We start from the raw sequence: 20097 nt of genomic DNA on the forward strand, positions 1-20097 counted from the left end.
CACATCAGCTTAACCAACCAGGCAAACTTCATTATGACGATCGGGGGTTGGATCCGCTTAACGATGTATAAGGATAAATCAAGCCCTTATCCACTGTACCAATTGACATCAAAGTTCATGCACCGAATATAAAAAGATTGTAAACCTTTGGAGAACTAACTTTGTAGAATATGCAGAAGCAGATGCATTTTAATTTAAAGCTGAAGTGGAGATCCCTATGAATCTTTACAAGGTAACAAAGATAAGAAGCAAAGGGGATGACTGTTTAAGCCCCAACCCTTTCAAGCTATACAGCCAAAACATATTTCGTACTATGCTATTTGTACAAACATTACAAAACTTTGGACTGAAAGCAGTTCACGCACCAAATTAAAGAAAATTGTCAATTTTCAGCCACCACGTCCATCTTCCTTGTCTGAGAACGAAACATTGCAGCTATATCTTCAGCTGTGCTACATTCATCTGGTTTTCTATCTGCCACAGTGCGAATGTACCTTGGGAATCTGATCGAAATGCCGCGTGATGGATGCACTAAACCTACAGCAGCCTGGTGAACAGGAGACACTGTAAAGTCTGCACCTCTTATTTCCCACACAAGTTCTGGGGAAAACCACATATCAGGCATCTCAGAGGTTTTATAATAAGGTGGTTTTCTGGACAAGATCTTGTCTCCCGAAAAGAAACCTTTCATCTGCAGTTAAAAACAGAAATCAAACCTATAATAAGCAGATTCATGAGATGAGATCACACAATGCATTGACTCTTAATAAGAGAATCCACGTGCAACACAGCGAGAAACCAATTGGAAGTATAATTTCCTGAAGGTTTTCTCCGTGCACAAATGACAAATACACTAATAATTTGTCCAGTAAAAATAGAGTTTTCAAACTCGAGGATCCTCAACATGAACCTGATTTCTGCCATGAAGCCCTAAACTATGCCTTATTCACCATTGCAAAGAGGAAATTGCTTTCCACCACATATCAAATAGCATACAACCCAAAGCTATACCGCACTAACTTTTAACAGGATAAATTTTAGAGAGGACACATTAAAATCTTAGGTCTCTTATATTTTAAGAAATATGAACCCTTCATTGTACTCCACAATTGGAACTTGGTTTCAACAGGAAGTTGGAAAATTTTATCCAGCAGGATAACATTTCTAATATTGGAAACCACTTTACAGCCACAGGTCATCTTCGATCAGTCACAATATCTTCAGTAACATAACAAAAAATAGCATGCACCTTCTTAAGAAAATACTTTGCATATCAGCAATACACATACCTCAGTGTAAAATGAGTCTGAAAACCCAGACATGACACGGCAGACGCTTTGGAAATCTTCGGTCTCAGGGTTATAACATGCCATAAGAAATGGACTGTACCTGTAACATAAACAACATGCTATGAGGAATGGACCTTACCCGCACAATTGATACATACCTCAACCCTTTCTCTTTTATGGAATGAGTAAGATTCAATATACTACTAAAAACCACAACAGAAACAGAAAAGACCGAAGAGAAAGAAAAAACACAAGTTATTGACAAAGACTAAACTAATTAAAGGGTAGTGCTATCCACACCCATTTTTACTTTTGATACACACCTCTCAATTTTGGCTGTCGGATAAAATGAATTGAAGAAGATCAATGCCCAAAAATTAAAAAGGGTGTGTGGGAGGTAAAATTGGGTGTGTGAAACTGTGAATAGCACTTTCCTATTTAAAACTCTGTATTTGTAAATTCAATGACTTGGAAAACATGTAAAGCAACTTTAACGTTTGTGCATCCATGTATGTAGTAGGTAATCACACACAGCATAAAAGTAAGCGGCAATGAAAAATAAATAATTACCAGCCTGCCTTTCTCCCGTTTCCATGCCAAGCTCCAATTGGGACTAAATCAAGAGAGTCGTTCAATCCCTCCATGTAGTCTCGCTTGACCTACAAAGGAAAGAAAGACTTAATAACAGGCCAGGTCAGATGTTTTTCCTATGATGTTTATTATAACAAATCATTTAATAAGAAACTTGAACAGAATTAAACCTTTAGCCACGTGTCTGTACGCTTTGATGGAGAATATCCAGCGTCAACATCTAAAGATTTAACCATAATCCCTTCGCATGAGGATTGGAATGAATTTTCAAGAAAGCAGCTGATCTTTGCTAACGTGGCTTCACTGGTTAAACAAGCATCATCTGCTTCAATCTACAAGCAGACAGATTTTACAAATCAGCAATTAAGGAAAGATCCATTATGCGAAAAGATAAAGCTAAAGCACCAATTACAAGAAAAGTAAACCATAAGCACTTACTGTAATTTCCTTGGCATATTCAAAATAACCCAGCTTCTCAACATAAAACATATCTTTCAAATCTGCAGATTATTGAGCACCAAAGTTTACAACATAATTTCAGGGTATCAAGATACTCTTAGACAGAAATATACTACAAACTAAAGTCTGGAGACATACATTTTCGCCTTTGCCGCAGAGGAAAGCCCAGCAACCTGTGATAAAGTTTGATTAGCTAACTTTAATGATAAGCAACCATATTACAAAAAATAAAAACAGAAATAAATAAAAGCAAAGACAACAATATTATCGTGTAAAAATCTAGCGTGTCAACCCTGGGTCAACACAAAAACCATATACAGGTATTTAAATGTTCGTATCTCCTCTGAGTTTATACTGTTGAATGACACAAATTCTAATAAGGAGCAGTTAACCCAATGAAGAAGCAATGGAAGTGTTAGACAAATATCCAAGCCCTTCCAACCTTGCTCTTTTTGCGTAGTTATAAATATGATTTTATGCCAATTTATCTGTAACTATATGCTTTTTATGAAGTTACCACACAAGGACGTTTATATGGTGGTATAATATGCCCAAGATACTTCCAAGATTAAGATCTTTTGACGCCCTTTTGGTAGAGCCTCTGACTAAAATAGGAATATAATCTGCTTTGAATAAAAATAGAAATATAAATGCCAATAGTTTCTGTCATTAATCTGGTTAAGACTAAATTTCTACAGATTAGATGATCAATTCATTAAACCAATGTAGAGCAGGGTTCCAATCCTATTGCTCCATAAAAGTTTACTAAATCAGTAATAAATTTGGGGTCTGAAAGCCTGTGTCTAAAACAGAAGGAAAAACCAGATCAAGAAACGCTACATAAGGAGTTATAGATATTTACTGCTTTCCATTGGCAAACATGATATCAAAGACAAATACGCAGATGTCGACCTGCACATGAAAGAAAATGTTTGAAAACAAATTCAATATTTCAGAACAAAAATGAAATCTACCCATACATTACACAATTTTTTTATATGAATTTTATCTATCACTACGTGAACCTGTATAAATAGTCTATCGACATTTTTTTATTAGAGTTGATTTATTATGTAAGGAAGGCTTTAGAATGAACATCTTATGTTTCCCAATTAAGGAGCACATTGGATAGCATCCCGATAAGTCATACAACCTTTATGCTATCCAATGTAATTGATGTATCTCTGCCCCCTCTCCCACGTGACGATAATTCTTGAAAAGACATTAGCTTGTGACCATTATTCCTATCAACTGCAACTACCTGAAACCAGAAAATCTCAGAGAACTTAGTTATCCCCCTCCCAAAAGAAAGAATTTAACAACTCCAGAAGTCTGTGCTTGTCCATGAGTACAATACTAAGGAACTTTTACCTCCGCATCTAGTATAAAAGTTTCTGCATCGGGCTTACAAGATGCATTAACTATGTTAATCAGATCTGGAAATCTTGATGTTGACTCGTCCCCATTTCGTGAAAAAATGCGCAGAGACCCATCAACCAATTTGTGAATTTGGGCGCGCTGACCATCATATCTGAAATTATGGCCATAAGCATAGTAGTGGTTTCAAATCTAAGCGTACTCTCGTAAATTCACTTGAGGCACAGTTTGATGAATGCAATGAACCACTTCAGCAGGTATCACAGAGTTACTTTAAAAATTAAAAGGATCAGTTGGAGCTTCTATAGCCAGAAAAAGGAGAGAAGGGGGAGGAGGGGAGGGGAACAAGAGAAAGACAGATGACCACCCATCTAATTCCTTTTGGGAATAAAGCATACCACAATGTAACCAATATTTAAAAAAATGACCACAGAAATTCTCAGAAGAAAATTCTTGAAGTAAAACCTTGAAAATTTCTCAACCCTGAAATCTTTTCATCTAAATAAGAGTTGTCGGAACAGAAGTCTCCAACAATTTTGGATCCACATCTTTTGAACCTCTTATTAGCAAATATGTTCCCAAACACATAGCTTTCAGTACAAGACCAATGAAATTCAAAATATCTAATCATGAGTTTGAACATAAATAGTTTCAAAGGTCTATATAGACTATATTACATGTGTTCATAAGCTTAAATTATAAGATGTAGTGAATTTTAATTAGGCAGGAAAAATGACCAAGGCAAAACAATGCATCTACAGGTAAGGGAGGAACTTACTTGTATTCACATGTAAAAGCTTTATTTTCAAAGAGCTTCAGTGCTTGCTGAACACCATTCGTGATCCTACCACAAACATACATTAAAAACACTGAGTTGGAGCATTAGTTTCTATTCTACTTGCATTCTTTAATACAAAGTAAGAAGCAGTTTCAAAAGCATATACTTTGCAAGCATTGGCTTAATAGGTATTCCCGGAACCATTGCTAAGGTTGACGAAGAAAATCCAACGCCTTTGTCCATGAGGGAAGGAACGACCAAATCCTGCATACAATTAATCACGTGGCACATTCTGACATCTCAAGATGATAAAACCAGGATGACAAATTTGAAATTTTCCTTCAAAATAGCATTAACATCTAACTTGAATTAGCTAAGAACAATGTATGATGTTTATGTTTACCATCAAAAGTGAGGCATCAGGAGAAGAAAACAATCAGCCATATATAAAAGACAAACTCATCATACAAATCCAATGAAGTGATGATAATGCACAAGGAACTGCAATGGTAAACCTTAAATAACTGAGACTGTTCCAAACACAAAAGTTGCACTTCAGGAAACTAAATGACAACCGAAACTCAATACATAATCTCAAGTCATTGACATTTCTGCATAAACTTTAGTTTTATTGTATGCAGAAAAATAAGGGATTATCGGTTAACATATAATGGATTAACACAATTTGGAGAAAGTACATCAATAGAAGGCCAAATTGAGAAAAGCCAAACTACACTACACGAAGGCTTGATCTTGCCAACATCACAGCCCACCCAAATTATCCTCATAAAAGTCAACATCCAGTTATACTGAACCACACCAAGTTGAGATATAGACTTCAGAAGACCATGGTTCATGAAACAAAGATGGAAAATGGTTTTCGAATAAGAAAAATATAAGCATATGATATTTATGAACCCGTGAAACAAAATATTAGATATAGAAACCCTAATTGAAAATGGTTCCCAAAACCTTGTCCAGAGTCCAGACCCAAACTCAACACAGAAATTGTATCAAGCCTAACATTATAGCGGTAGATAAGGGTTTAAAATAGTTACAGTGACTATGGCCGTGGAAAAAATAGTCCCAGAAATAGTAAAAATAATTTCAGGCTATGAGAGGATGATGCCAGAGTGAACTCCCTCTTTCACCATAATAAAGGCAGTTGCACTTGGTGGATACTAATTATGTACCTCTGAACTATTTTAAGTTTTTATTACAAGTGCCAGGTCATGTAAAAGAAGTCATAACAAACTATAGAATCCTACAAAACAACATTGGATACACTTGCTTTTGCACTTAAGCAGAATGGCATCAAAAGCGGCATTGTGATTTCATACCCCATTTTATAGTGGAAAACAAGACATGAATAGAATACAGTCATCTAAAGGATAAAAATAGAACACCAAAACCATACCTACAAAAAATTTACAAAATATATCAACAGCATCAGCATTCCCATCTGAAAATAACAGAAAGTGCACTCTCCTGAAACTCAGATGACAACTAGGCAAAAAGAGAGGCCCAGCAACAAACCCTCTCTCACAAATACCCCACTTTCTTTTCTTTTTTTTCTTTTTTTTGAAACTAGTGTATTCGAGTCTTTGACCCAACTAATCACTAGGGAGCAAACCAAGGACCCAACCGCCAGACTAACTACTCACAAATACCCCACTTTCTCATCCCTCAGACCCTCCAAATTCCAATATCTGTCTACATGAATAAAAGCAATAACTGAACATCTTCCCAAAATCAAAACCCCTTTTCCATCCTCACAAAAATATTGTCCTCCCAAAATAATGTCATGTGTAGCTGGAACTAGCAAGAACAGATTTGCCTTCCTGAATAGCCAAAGATTCAGTTCTGTAAGTCAATGTAAAAACAGATGATTCGCACTCTCAGCATCTTTCTTGCACAGAACACACCAATGTGGAGAGAGAAACATGTACCTGGAACCACCCAGCACATATATCGCCCTCCCTGAATAGCCTTAACCAAAGGACCATATTAATTTTTCATAAGAATGGTAGGAATTTTTTGTTAGTTTTTGGCTGGTCAATTTGTGTCCTTTTCTGTTTAGGATTGTTTTAGGGAAAGGGTGCACCAATTCTTCTCCTAAAAGGGCTAGGAAAGAATCTTAGTTTCCTTATTCAATGTAGATTAGAAATCCTAGAAGTCTATTTGGAATTGGAAGGGAAGTCTAAATTCCTATTCCACTTAGAATAGGAATTATAATCTGTAAAGGACATGTAAGCCAACCCTATATCTATAAATAGGGTGCGGCAAGGCTGATTTTCTGCAGAGAGAAAACAGCCAAACAGCAGAGAGGTTTGAGATTAGTTCTAGGGTTTGCATAAGTTCTGTAATCTCTATTATTAATCAAAGAAGCGGTGATTTCTCTACCTAGGGAAATCACAACTGGACGTAGGCATAAGTTCTGCCGAACCAGTATAATTCTTGTGTGTTTCTAAGTTTTCTATATTTGCTAGTTTAGTCTATTGCCGTTGGTTACATCAAAGAACAAGGTCCAGTGTAAGGGGTTTTTCAACAATTGGTATCAAGAGCTAGGATTAGGTGTTCTACGATGTTAAAAGGGAAGATGAATGCGGATCAAGGACCTGCGTTAAAACCCTTTGACGGCAAGGATGACTTCACGGACTGGCAAAGGATGATGAAGAACGTACTGATACAGCAGCATTTGGATGATGCACTTGATGGTAAGAAGCCGGAAAGCATGACAGAAGCAGCATGGAATAAGGTTCTCAAAAAGGCCAAGAGTTCCATCGAGATCCATCTCACAAGATCAGTTCGGTCACACATCACCGAAAAGATGTCTGCCCAGGAAGCATGGGAAAAATTGGAGAATGTTTATATGGGAAAAACCGTGTCCAATAAACTTTTTCTAAAGGATGAACTATTCGGGCTTCGACTAGAAGAAGGAGGTGATATTGAAGATCACGTATGCAGGTTCCAGAATTGCATAGCTAATCTTCAGAAAGTCGAAGAAACTTACAAAGATGATGATATGGCTATCATCCTGCTAAGGTCTCTACCTTCGTCTTTCAAGCACTTTCGAACAACTCTAATGTTTGGAAAAGAGTCCTTGAAGCTTGAAGACGTAATTCAAGCTCTTCAGTCATATGCTAAACTTGATGATATAACTGAAAGCTCTCAAGGCCTTTATGCCAAAGGCAAGGAGAGGGGGCGGGAAAAGACAAGAGAAGAGAAAACTGGCAACAGAGGTAGGTCAAAATCCAAGAAGAAAAAGGAAAAGAAGGAAGGTTGCTTCGAATGTGGTTCAACCGATCATTGGAAGAGGAACTGCAAGATTTGGAAAGAAAAGAAAGCCAAGATGGAAGGAAGCTCAGGTTCCGCTAGTGCAGTCACCGAACATGAGAGTGACGGGGAACTTCTTTCGGTAACATCGGGCTCCAAGGCTTTCAATTGGATTTTGGATACTGGATGCACGTTTCATATGTGTGCAGTAAAAGAATGGTTCGATACTTTCAAAGAAGTCAGCAGCGGGGAAGTCTTAATGGGGGATGATTCTTCATGTCCTGTAAGAGGAATCGGCACTGTTCGAATCAGAATGTTCGATGGGATGATACGAGCTTTAGGGAACGTCAGGTATGTCCCTAGACTAAGAAAGAATTTGATTTCCTTGGGTACTTTAGATGAGGCCGGTTATGGGTACAAGTCTAAAAAAGGAAGACTCAGGGTAACCAAAGGATCGCTAGTGGTAATGCGGGGTGACCTACAACCCAATAAGTTGTACAAGTTAATTGGGACCACTATAGTCGGGGGAGCAGCTGTTTCTGTAAATCAAAGTATAGAAGACAAGACTGAACTATGGCATCATAGGCTCGGGCACATAAGCCAGAAGGGATTGCAAGAATTACACAAGCAAGGCCTGTTGGAAGGCATGTCAGCTTGCAAACTAGACTTTTGTGAATACTGTGTTCTTGGGAAGCAAAGAAAGGTATCATTCGCAAGTAGCAGTGCAGATAGCCGAAGTAAGGAGCAACTCAGCTATATTCACTCAGATGTTTGGGGTCCTGCTCCAACTAAATCAAATGGTGGAGCCAGGTATTTTGTTACTTTCATGGATGATTTTTCTAGGAAGGTTTGGATTTATTTCATGAAGCAGAAATCCGAGGTTTTTGCAAAGTTCAAGGAATGGAAAACAGAAACCGAAAATCAAACTGGAAGAAAGATCAAGTATCTGAGAAGTGACAATGGAGGTGAATATACAAGTAAGGAGTTCACCGATTACTGCAAGCAGGAAGGCATCATAAGGCACTTCACAGTAAAGAAGAATCCCCAACAAAATGGAGCTGCTGAGAGGATGAACCGAACTCTCATGGAGAGAGAAAGGAGCATGCGATTTCATGCAGGATTGCCTGATAGTTTTTGGGCAGAGGCTGTTAATCATGCAAGTTATTTGATTAACAGATCACCATCTACAGTTCTCGGTTTTAAGAGTGCAGAAGAGGTATGGTCTGAGAAGCCGGTGGATTATTCCAAGCTCAGGGTGTTCGGCTGCAGTGCTTATGCACATATTCCAAGTGATGAAAGGTCCAAGCTCAAACCGAAGTCTATACATTGCATATTCCTAGGTTTTGAGAAAGGAGTGAAGGGTTTCAAGCTTTGGGATTTCAACAACAGGAAAAAGGTTGTCAGTCGAGATGTTGTCTTTGATGAGACAACCATGCCTCTGAATAAAGTCGAGAGCAGTAGGGAGAAGAAGGATGATGCTGGAATTGAAGCAACAAAGATTCCGTTAATCAGTTCAGATGAAGAAGAAGCTCAGGTGGAGCAAATTGAGCAAGAGGCCGAATCTGATGGTTTTGAGGAAGAAGAAGAGCATCAGCATCATTCACCAGTTAGGAATCAGGTGGAGCAAGAAACAGGACAGATTGAAGGTACTCCAATCCGCCAGATATCCCAAAGGAGTCAAACTCCACCTAACAATCCACCTGCATTCCAAAGATGCGTAGCACTGGACAAACCTAAGCGGAACAAGAAGAAACTTGACAGGTTTGGGTTTGACCAAAACGAAGTTAATTATGCTCTTAACATTAGTCAAGGAGATCCGACTACTTATCGAGAAGCTATAGCAAGTGATGAGCGAGATAGTTGGATAAGTGCTATGACAGAGGAAATGGAGTCTCTTTACAAGAACTCTGTTTGGGAGTTGGTTCCTAAACCCAAAGACAGAAAGCTAGTTGGATGCAAGTGGGTATTTAGGAAAAAGGAAGGACTACATGAACAAGATGCCGTGAGATTCAAAGCAAGGCTCGTGGCTAAGGGGTACTCACAAAAGGAAGGGGTGGATTATGATGAGATCTTTTCACCTGTAGTCAAGCATACTTCTATCCGATTGCTTTTAGCAATGGCAGCTCAGCATGACATGGAGATTGAGCAGATGGATGTGAAGACAGCGTTTCTTCATGGGGATTTAGAGGAGATGATATTCATGGCTCAACCAGAAGGGTTTGTTGAATATGGGAAAGAAAACCTAGTATGTCAGCTAAGGAAGTCCCTGTATGGCCTGAAACAGTCTCCAAGACAGTGGTACAAGAGGTTTGATTCATTCATGCTGAAAATTAATTTTAGGAGGTGTTTGTATGACTGTTGTGTGTACTATCATGTGTTCCAAGATGGGATGATCATATTGCTATTGCTATATGAGGATGACATGTTAATTGCTTGTCAAGACAAGTCTAGAATTCAAGACTTGAAAAGGATGTTGAGCGAGGAGTTCGACATGAAGGATCTAGGTGCCGCACAGAAGATCCTTGGCATGGAAATTCAGAGAGATAGGACCGCTGGAAGGATTTGGATATCACAAGCCAAGTATATTCAGAAGGTTCTTGAGAAGTTCAACATGCAAGAAGCAAAGGTAGTTTCGACTCCTTTGGCAGCTCACTTCAGGTTAAGTGGACAACAGTGTCCTACGTCCGAGGAAAAGCAACAAGAAATGAAGAAGGTGCCTTATGCTAATGCCGTGGGCTGCCTCATGTATGCAATGGTATGCACACGTCCTGACATAGCTCAAGCAATCAGTGTCGTTTCCAGATACATGGCAAATCCAGGAAAGCAACATTGGGATGTAGTCAAGTGGATTTTGCGTTATTTGAAGGGTTCTTGGCGACAAAGGATTATGTTTGAGAAGCAAAAGGAAAATGCAGGGGTGTTAGGATATGTGGATGCCGATTATGCAGGGGACTTGGACAAGAGAAGGTCAACTTCTGGTTATGTGTTTACATGCGCAGGAGGACCAATCAGTTGGAGGGCACTACTGCAACCAATTACAGCTTTATCGACCACAGAGGCAGAGTATATTGCATTGGCCGAAGCTGGAAAGGAAGCAATTTGGCTTAGTGGCTTGGTAAGTCAAATGGGAATCACTCAAGATTGTGTGAAGCTTAAGTGTGATAGTCAAAGTGCCATTCACTTGGCAAAGAATCAGGTTTTTTCTGGAAGATCAAAGCACATTGAAGCAAGATATCACAGAATCAGAGATTGGGTGGAGTCTAAGGAAATTTGGATTGAAAAGGTTCATACGGATGACAATGCCGCAGATTTCCTTACAAAGATAGTGCCGGCCAAGAAGTTCAAGCATTGTTTGAACTTGATCAATCTCGTTGATTGATTAAAGTGGAGCACCTCCTCACCTGAGGTGCAATGAGGCAAGAAGGAGGTTGCCAAGGTGAAGACTCTTGAAGTTTTTCCAGAGCTACTTCAAGAAGGTTCAAAGATACTCTGGGGTGCAAACGATCAAGACTTGGTTTGACTCACCAAGGTGGAGATTGTTAGTTTTTGGCTCGTCAATTTGTGTCCTTTTCTGTTTAGGATTGTTTTAGGGAAAGGGTGCACCAATTCTTCTCCTAAAAGGGCTAGGAAAGAATCTTAGTTTCCTTATTCAATGTAGATTAGAAATCCTAGAAGTCTATTTGGAATTGGAAAGGAAGTCTAAATTCCTATTCCACTTAGAATAGGAATTATAATCTGTAAAGGACATGTAAGCCAACCCTATATCTATAAATAGGGTGCGGCAAGGCTGATTTTCTGCAGAGAGAAAACAGCCAAACAGCAGAGAGGTTTGAGATTAGTTCTAGGGTTTGCATAAGTTCTGTAATCTCTATTATTAATCAAAGAAGCGGTGATTTCTCTACCTAGGGAAATCACAACTGGACGTAGGCATAAGTTCTGCCGAACCAGTATAATTCTTGTGTGTTTCTAAGTTTTCTATATTTGCTAGTTTAGTCTATTGCCGTTGGTTACATCAAAGAACAAGGTCCAGTGTAAGGGGTTTTTCAACATTTTTACTCCAGTTGCAATGTTTTAATCTTTCACACCTTCACCAAGAAATTCTCTAGGGAAACCACCTATATACTAGATTGGGGGTGGTGCAGGCCTTCCAATAAAACAAGAATTTAGCTTCTAGGGACACAACAGGCAACTAAAATTTCGGTGAAAAATTCACAAGTACTCACCAAATTGGGCAGAACATTGTACGCTTCGACTACAGCAGCTGAATGACGCTGGAAGTTTAAGAAAGCCAGGGAAAAAAAACATTAATATTAGAATAAACTAGATATTCAAACAATTTATATCTTTGATAATAAAAAAAAATTTGTAACTTTTGTAATAAAAGTAAAAAACATAGTGGAACTATTTAGTTCAAATAGATAAATATTAAAACCTGAAGCTTATCTTTCATATTTTCTACTCTTCCTTCATTATTGAAGTTATACGAGGAGTTAATGACAACAGCTTGAGCCAGAGCAGGTAGAACAGTTTTCATCATTGCTCCAATTCGTAAATTCCTGACCTGTACAAAGAATATACAGAAACTGAGTGGTGATAATCATATAGAGCAGTTTCCACTTGAAATGATTCTCACTGTAACTCTATTCCTATTACACCAGAATTCACTTCCATCCACTCGACAGATGAAGCTTTTGGTTTGTCTATTCAAGCAAGGGCAGAGTCTTTTATTTTTCATGTCATAATGTATAACAAAGAACTTTCATGTTGTCAAAAGAGTTGAACAATTAAAACAGAGGAAGTGGCTGCTCATAAGGACCAGCACCTCCTCCCCCCCCCAAACACACCCCCCCCCCCAAAAAAAAAAAAAAAAAAAAAAAAAAAAAAAAAAAAAAAAAAACCCAAAGATGCATAACACAAACCCAGCTGTTTCAATTGGAGACTGGAAGACTTACAAGACTGAAATCATGAGTTTTTTTGTTATATATACAAGAAAAACATTGGGTCATCTAAATCTAGGCATGTTTAGGTGAAAAACACTGAGAACCAAAAGGCTCTGTAAGAGTGTTACCAAAGTTCTAACAAGAAACTTCATCTCTTTCTCTCTACAAGAGCGCATTAGATTCAAAATGAGGCTTTTCTTTCGAACAGTGCTTCCACTACCTGTTTGTACACTGATGAATAATACATAAGTAAAGTGATGAGGTGCAAGTAATACGAGAAGATAAAATAAATTAACAATTAAAATGAATGATGCACCAGTACAATTTCCATGCTGTAAATAAAACATAAATTAGAGAAAAGAGAACATATTGGTTATATAAAATGGTAATACGCAAAATAGTTATGCCAAAAGTACCTAAAAGCCATCTTACATTAACGTGTTACCATTAAACCTCTATGAGACTCCATAAATGCCCCAGTCCTTCAGAACACAACAACACCAACAATGCAATCATCTACCCATCACCACATATTGTTGTTTTGTTAATGCAGGCTATTGAACTTAATTCCATTACGAGCAGACTTACGGCCTTAAGACAACAGTGAGTTCAAGGCCTGCACTTTAAAATCTCAGGAAGGAGGAAAAAGAACACTATGTACAGAGAAGAGAATATTTAATCATAAAATGCAAATTGCAGAGAAGTGGCCTCAGTGGCAACAAATCATTAGAGGGTTTTCCAATACAACTCCCTTTGTTTTGCAAATGTTTCTTGGGTAAGTTTTTGTAATTTCTACAAACTTAGTGAAACATGAAAATTTAGATAACTCTGGAGGTACACTGGTTTTCTTATATATAAAATAACATAATTCATTATAAGGAAAAGAATAGAGCAGTTCTGCTGGTACACTGTTAAAAAAAACTCGAGGAATTCAACTTATTTGGCAAATAAACTTGGAAACCATATTCAAGTTTTAAGGGGGCTAAAATACAGTAAAAGTCTCCATTTCGTCTAATTTAAATCTACAAAGCAATTATAAAGTAATTATGTGAAATTTATCTCAATCGTTGAACATCAGTAGCCAGAAAATCCTGTTTCTTTTTCTCCAGTCACAAACAATCCAGAAAAGTTAAGGGGGTCATCAGCCAACTTTTTATAACCCAAACCTCAATTGAATTGACACAAGATCACTAATATGAAATACGTGCTAGATTCTGTCAAATCTTCATAAATCAAAAGCATGCACCACACATCAACATTTCTGGTCGTCTAAACATTGTAACTGGACTAAGTTCATATATCGGTCATGAACGAAAACCAATCTGGACTATCCATACCTTATCTTTTGGAGTGCAGAAAATACATCCTTTATTAACAACGGTGAAGGAGGGGCAAGTAACTTTTGTGTCTGCCGGCATGCTTGAGCAACATCACCTTTAAGATATTATACTGTTATTGAAATTTATTAAGAAAAATGCTTAGAAGGGCAAAGAGAGAGGAGTGAGAAAAATGGCCCATTCCTACCTAGATCACCCAGCTCACTGTACATCTCCCTTATTTTGGATCGGCTTGTCCCACATGCTTCTTCCAGTGCTGATGTGACCAAACTTCCACCGATGTTTAGCTCCTGTATAATTCTTATAAATGAGAATTCCTTCCTTTTTTATAGGAGAGGGGCCCTTAGGCAGCATATTTCTGATTTGTCTTTAAAAAATTCCTTGTATTTCTTCTTCCTAACTCTATCTATTGGCCAGCCAAATGGAAAGGAAAATAAAAAGTATATGGGCAGACAACAGTTATCAGGGAAAAAACGCATCAAACAAGCACATTGAGCAGAAAAAGTTGACAATCCACAAGTTAATCACACTTCTTGCACATAAAAATGCTGAACCACAACACTAAAAAGTCCAAATGCAAACAGAAACCACTTAACCAAATCTCGCAGTTAGAAAGTTGGAAACCATTGATTTTCTAGTCTAACTAAAAGTATAACCCAGTCTATATTTGTTATTAAGGCATGCTCGAATACAAAAGACAACAGATCTAACTTTGCATGGGTTTAGGAATACAAAGTGAACATTATAGCCACAGCTAAAACTGATAAAAAATTTAACCCATCAACAAATACATGCTCTAGTATGAAAGTTTTCATTCAACTACTTCATAGTTTTAGCCAATGCTCTTTAGTGTATAAGAAATAAGTTGCACACGTATGTCTAGGCAAGCAAACAAAATAATAAATACAAATGATAAAGAACAAATTCAACTAACCACATTTTCATGGTCAGCAGCGATCTTATTTGTGCACAAATACACTGAAGGCAGCACGTCATCAGGAGACAAGGCAAGCAAACTGCATAACAAGAAGCATCACAAGCAATTATGGGCCACTTTTTTCTATTCTTTTTTTTTTCTTGCAACAGAATTATATACCACATAACCAAAGTGGACAGTAGATCCTGAATAATAAATAAAAGCCCGAAAACATCTCAATGGATCATACACCAAACCTTCTGAACATATTGCAGAGCATGGAAGTAGCTTTTATCTTGCCCCTTTCATCCTCAAGTAAGTCAAAAGTTCTTGCAAGATGTAAATATGGAGCATTCTGTCCATTCCTCCAGCAAGCTACACATGTTATCTCCAAGTTAATCAAGATTCCTATCTAAACAATGATAGCATATAACACAAAAAAGTTCTGCAAATTGAACATCGTGTTCGAACTAAGTGGCACTAACCATGTTCTATAGGATTGTATTTTTCGGGTGGTAGAGACACAAAAGTTATATTTACATTCTCTGGTACTGAAACCTGCACAGACGAATCAGTTGCTGGTTCCATTTTCCTTGACTGAGTTTTCTCTTTGTCGGAAGAGCAATTATTTACGTGGCAGTGGAACTGAACTGATTTTTCATTAATCACCAATTCTTCTTCATTCTCACCGGACCTTCCTTCGTGATTAGAGTAATATATATTAAGCGCTTCATTGATATCTCCATTTGCCTCCTCCAGGATGGTGGCAGCATAGCTCTCTAGCGATTCATCACCATCTATTATCTGAAGAAACTGATGTATCTCATCCCTGTATGATTTGGTGTCATCGTTGAGCAAATTTTCATATTTAGGGTTTTGTTCATGCAATGAACCAGCCACCCCAGTTTCTGGAACATTTGGTAAGACTTTACTAAAATAACTTGTTATTGCCAGTTGCTTCGGCCCACCTGAATCCAATTTCGAATTTAATTTCAATTTTTTGTTTACCTTATTGTTAACTTTCCTCGCCCTTTTTCCAGGAGATATTCCACTTTTAATCATATTCCTTGGCATAAGTGAAATATAATCTTGACTTAAAGGAATGTCAGTACTTCCACATGGACTGCTCTTATCAGAACCTGCTTTTGGAAGTGATGCAGAGTCACAAGTTGAGGTACTCTGGGACACAGAATCAGCAATTCTAGAAGCATTTACTTGCTCATGAAATTCTGTCTCGCGTTCGTAGAAATTAGAAACTGCTTCAACAATGTCCCCTCCCGTGCTACCAATCAAAACTAGCATCTGCTCATGGGTGACCCATGTGGGCAAACAATCACGAAGTTCTTGGATGATTTTTTCTGCTTCCTCATCATTTAACACCACTTGATTTTGTCGATCAGGTTCTTGTAGAGAAGATGATAATTCCATGCCTAAACTGATAATACTATTTCCTACTATATCCTTATCATATGAAAGTGCCTCTTTCTCCTCATCGAGCCCCAAAATGGGGCCCTTGTTGGACTCATTTTCTACACTGTCAGCTACTTCTTTAGACCCAAGACAAAAGCTCTTCAAGAACTCCTTCTTGTTCGCCATTTCATCAACTAACCCAGCAAAATGCTTTTGCATTTTACTGGCGTGCTTACTATCAAGCTTTTCAACATCCAAGCCCACTGTAGGAACAACACGCTTTGGTTTCAAAAACCTCACATATTCTCTAAGTTCTTCATAGTTTGAATGTTCACTATATGGTACAAGATGGATCTCAAACGAATCCTTCGACCTAACCGAAAACTTATTACGCTTCACTTCATAAGTCCAACCAGTAGGAACAAAACCCACAACCTTAGAGTATCCTCTTTCGGCCATAATCTCCTTCATTTTCACAAAATTAGGCTTAAAATATGGCCAAGTCTCACCCAAGACATTCCACCCAACAACATGTACATCACTTTCACATTCATCCTCTGTAAATACCCCATTCTCTCCATAACCCAAAACACGAAAAACTGCCATTTTACGAGCATCCACATGCACCTTACGATTACACCTATGCGCGATTTCAAGCAAAATCTTCTCTTTTCCAATTACATAAGTAGCTACAAGAAACAAAACATTTTTCATTTCACTTTTACATTCACCACCAACTCGTTCTATCACACTAGCAATATAATCTACAGACTCCTGTTGTGAAGGAAACACGAATTTCGGATTACAATACGTAGTGTCCAAGAAAACAGCATCGGAACCCACAAATTCACACAGAAAAGGGTCTAACTTCATCGAACCCGAAAACCTAAAATCGCCAGTATGAACATACCTCTCAAACTTTCTGTTCATATCCGGAATTTTAAACAAGAACTGAACTGCACCCGGACAGTGATTAGCGTCAATCAGCACAACCTTCACCCCATCGATTACAACGGCTTCGCCCAGCGGCAGAGCGACAACGAAATGAGGAGAGACCTTGAGCACCTCAGTGAGAAGACGGGCGGTGATCGGAGAACAAAAGACGACGCCTTTAGCCCAATTGGGGGAGAGGCCGCCGTAGTGATCGGAGTGGAAATGGGAGAGGAAGTAAGAGACGGAGTGATCGCCGGCGTGGCGGAATGCATCGACGGCGAAACGGGTTTTGGGGATGAGTTTGGAGTGAGGGAATGTGGAGGGAATTGGAGGGAAAGAGGGATGGGGAGGGTTGGGTTGGTGGGAGAAGGCGGCGAGGGCGGCGAGGAAGAGGTGGGTGGAATCAAGGGTTGGGGTTCTGGTCACGGAAGAGGAGGAGGAGGCCATGGGAGATTGGACATGGATGTCAAGAGGAAAGCAATGTTTGGAATTTTGAGGTTTTCTGGTGGAAGTCGGAAGCAGGTATGTTGAAGGCGGCAAACACCAACTCGCAGTTTATTGTGTACCTCAAAAGCTTTTTGGGTATTTTCTGGAAATGATGGTGACATCACTTTCTTTTTCTTTCATTTTTTTTTCCAATTTATTTATATGGCTCAACCGTAATGGAAAAAAAAAGTATGTGAATAGTATTACATTTGAAAAAAAAAAAAAACAACTTAGTAATTACAAAGTTTCAATCAAATTATTCACTTTTAATCTTAAAAAAAAACTATACTTCTGATGAGTCTCTTATCCAAAGTATTTTGATTTTGTTTTCGCCTATTATATTTCCACTCAAATATTTTGGTTAGTAGACAGTATTGATCACTAAATTTATATTAGTTTAGACATTATTTAGTTCTTTATCAGTTTCCTTTCGAAATTGACATTGCTCTTTGTCAAGAACTGTTATCATGTGGCTAATACGAATTTCAATTTGGTATATGGCTATATGGAAATTGAATGTACCCGTGCGTAGACCAAACAATTTATTAGTTAAAAGTTCAAATAGTCAACTTATGCGTTTGATATTAATATTGAAAGACATAACCATAATTTCGCCTAAGTTTTAAGAACTATAAATGAATTTCTCTTCAAGAGTTTGGCAAAACAATTTGCACTTATAATCACGTAATTCAATTCCTTATTCTACCAAGGGTATTTAGAACAAACCTTACTTTTGCTTGGCTAACATATGGTAAATTCAGTTTTGGATCCTTGATCCTCTCTTAAATTAAAGACAATACCGATATTGAACCATTGATCTATCTGAATCAAAATTTGAAAAAAAAAAAAAAAAAAAAACCGCATGCTACATATTTTGACCCATATTAAATCTAAAAGAAAAATTAAAAAGAATTCCAATAGTATATATATTATTGTTTTGTATTCTTATGGACAAACCAGAGAATGAAAATTGAACTCAAGATTTCGGATGAAGAGTGAATGCTCACATTGTGCAAAAAGAAGAGGAAAGTTAGTATTTAATCCACAACCATATGTTTGTATGCATCATTACATCCTTAACATATATAGAAGAAGACTCGAACCTTTCCAGTGGTGGAGAGGTGAAAGCCCACGTTGACGGGCCTAAAATTCCATAAATAACCCTACTGTACACGCCATGAATAATAATCAACTTGAAGAAACAGAAACTGCAGGCTCTTCTGCTATGGTCTCCAGCAATGGCTTCTTTGACCTACTCATAGACAATCTGTGCATGAACTCCGGCGCCGAGAAATCTTCTATATCATCCAAATTCAACTTCGGCATCGCCGCCTTATTATCCGAACTTTCCCTCCAACTCTCAATCATCTTACCCTCTTCGCCGTCATCATGAGCAAATTTCGTGGCCTGATGGTGATCATCAGCCGGCCTCACCTTCACGTTTCTCCCGGAAGCCCACTTGCTTGAGGAGCTGGACGCGGTGGCCTTGAGGAACAGTGGCCCCATATCAGCCGTTGTGACGGTGGAGTTGAGCCTTATCATGGGGAACATGACGTATACGTCGCCGATATCTAAGTCTTCGTCGGCATTGAGAGGTGAAAATCTTCTTCCGACACGAAGAGACTTGGTGTTCACGAGGAAGAAGTTTGGGGTGTCGAGCATGAGCTCCGCGGCTTTTATGGGGACGTGAAATTGTTTGATTTCGCCGCTTGGGATGATCACTTTGGTGGCTGCAGGTTTCCCATGCTTGCTCAATATTGGGGTTGCTAGGCTGCAAGAAATGTAGTTGCCCATGTTGTCTAGAGAGAGAGGGAGGTATATAGAGTTGAGATGAAACTTTTGGCCTGGAAGTTTGAGGGGAGTTGAAGATTTATATAATGGAATTGAAGAAGATGTCTCTCAGCTAAAAATATGATTAAAAGCGCTTACTTCTGCACCCAAAATATTAAGTTCGATTCTCTTTTTTCTCTATTGTTTGAATGAAAAAAGCTAGAAGATTCTGAAATAAGATAAAAGTAGAGCCAGTTGTAATGTATCTGGGTTTGACATTGTTGGTGGAGTCCGCGTTGGGCCAAAAAGGAAGAAAAAAAAAATGAGAAGAAAGCAAGAAAATGTATTGGAAAGTACGTTACTAAGAGAGATTTTTCAGTGTGACCGTCACACGAGGTAGTACACCATGTGTCATTATATAAATGGTAGGATATGTGTTAAAAAGTTAATAGCTTAAAAAATAAAAGTTCCCACCAATTGCATAAAAACACGTGGTGTATCACCCTTGTTCCTGTCATAACTAAAAATTTCTCCG

General features: G+C 38.2%; 2 protein-coding genes across 4 annotated transcripts; both read right to left on the minus strand.

Annotated features, from left to right (window-relative positions):
- Nucleotides 1-160: 160 nt before the first annotated feature.
- LIG6 (DNA LIGASE 6) lies at nucleotides 161-17863 on the minus strand. 3 transcript variants are annotated; one of them, XM_088688859.1, is made up of 20 exons: nucleotides 15615-17861; nucleotides 15449-15521; nucleotides 15221-15338; nucleotides 14982-15063; nucleotides 14235-14337; nucleotides 14048-14144; nucleotides 12839-12941; nucleotides 12203-12331; nucleotides 11994-12041; nucleotides 4661-4758; nucleotides 4495-4560; nucleotides 3711-3870; nucleotides 3493-3600; nucleotides 3202-3251; nucleotides 2478-2512; nucleotides 2319-2380; nucleotides 2051-2212; nucleotides 1860-1948; nucleotides 1290-1389; nucleotides 161-691 (listed from the first exon to the last, which is right to left on the minus strand). In XM_088688859.1, the coding sequence occupies exons 1-20, from the start codon at nucleotides 17751-17753 to the stop codon at nucleotides 383-385; spliced, it is 4131 nt and encodes a 1376-aa protein (XP_088544985.1). In that variant the 5' UTR covers nucleotides 17754-17861; the 3' UTR covers nucleotides 161-382. The 3 variants fall into 3 exon arrangements, 2 of the variants coding, with proteins under 2 accessions (XP_088544985.1, XP_068303185.2); XR_015958352.1 differs by having other exon boundaries at nucleotides 1860-1966; nucleotides 15449-17863; XM_068447084.2 differs by having other exon boundaries at nucleotides 15449-17861.
- A 937-nt stretch (nucleotides 17864-18800) lies between these two features.
- Nucleotides 18801-19759, minus strand: LOC137749410 (uncharacterized). Its single transcript, XM_068489505.2, has one exon. It carries the CDS (start codon nucleotides 19584-19586, stop codon nucleotides 18981-18983), a length of 606 nt encoding a protein of 201 aa, XP_068345606.2. The 5' UTR covers nucleotides 19587-19759; the 3' UTR covers nucleotides 18801-18980.
- Between the last annotated feature and the right edge of the window lie 338 nt (nucleotides 19760-20097).

Source organism: Pyrus communis, chromosome 17 (genome assembly GCF_041283825.1).
Source record: "Pyrus communis isolate YQ-2024b chromosome 17, ASM4128382v1, whole genome shotgun sequence".
NCBI classification, from domain to species: domain Eukaryota; kingdom Viridiplantae; phylum Streptophyta; class Magnoliopsida; order Rosales; family Rosaceae; genus Pyrus; species Pyrus communis.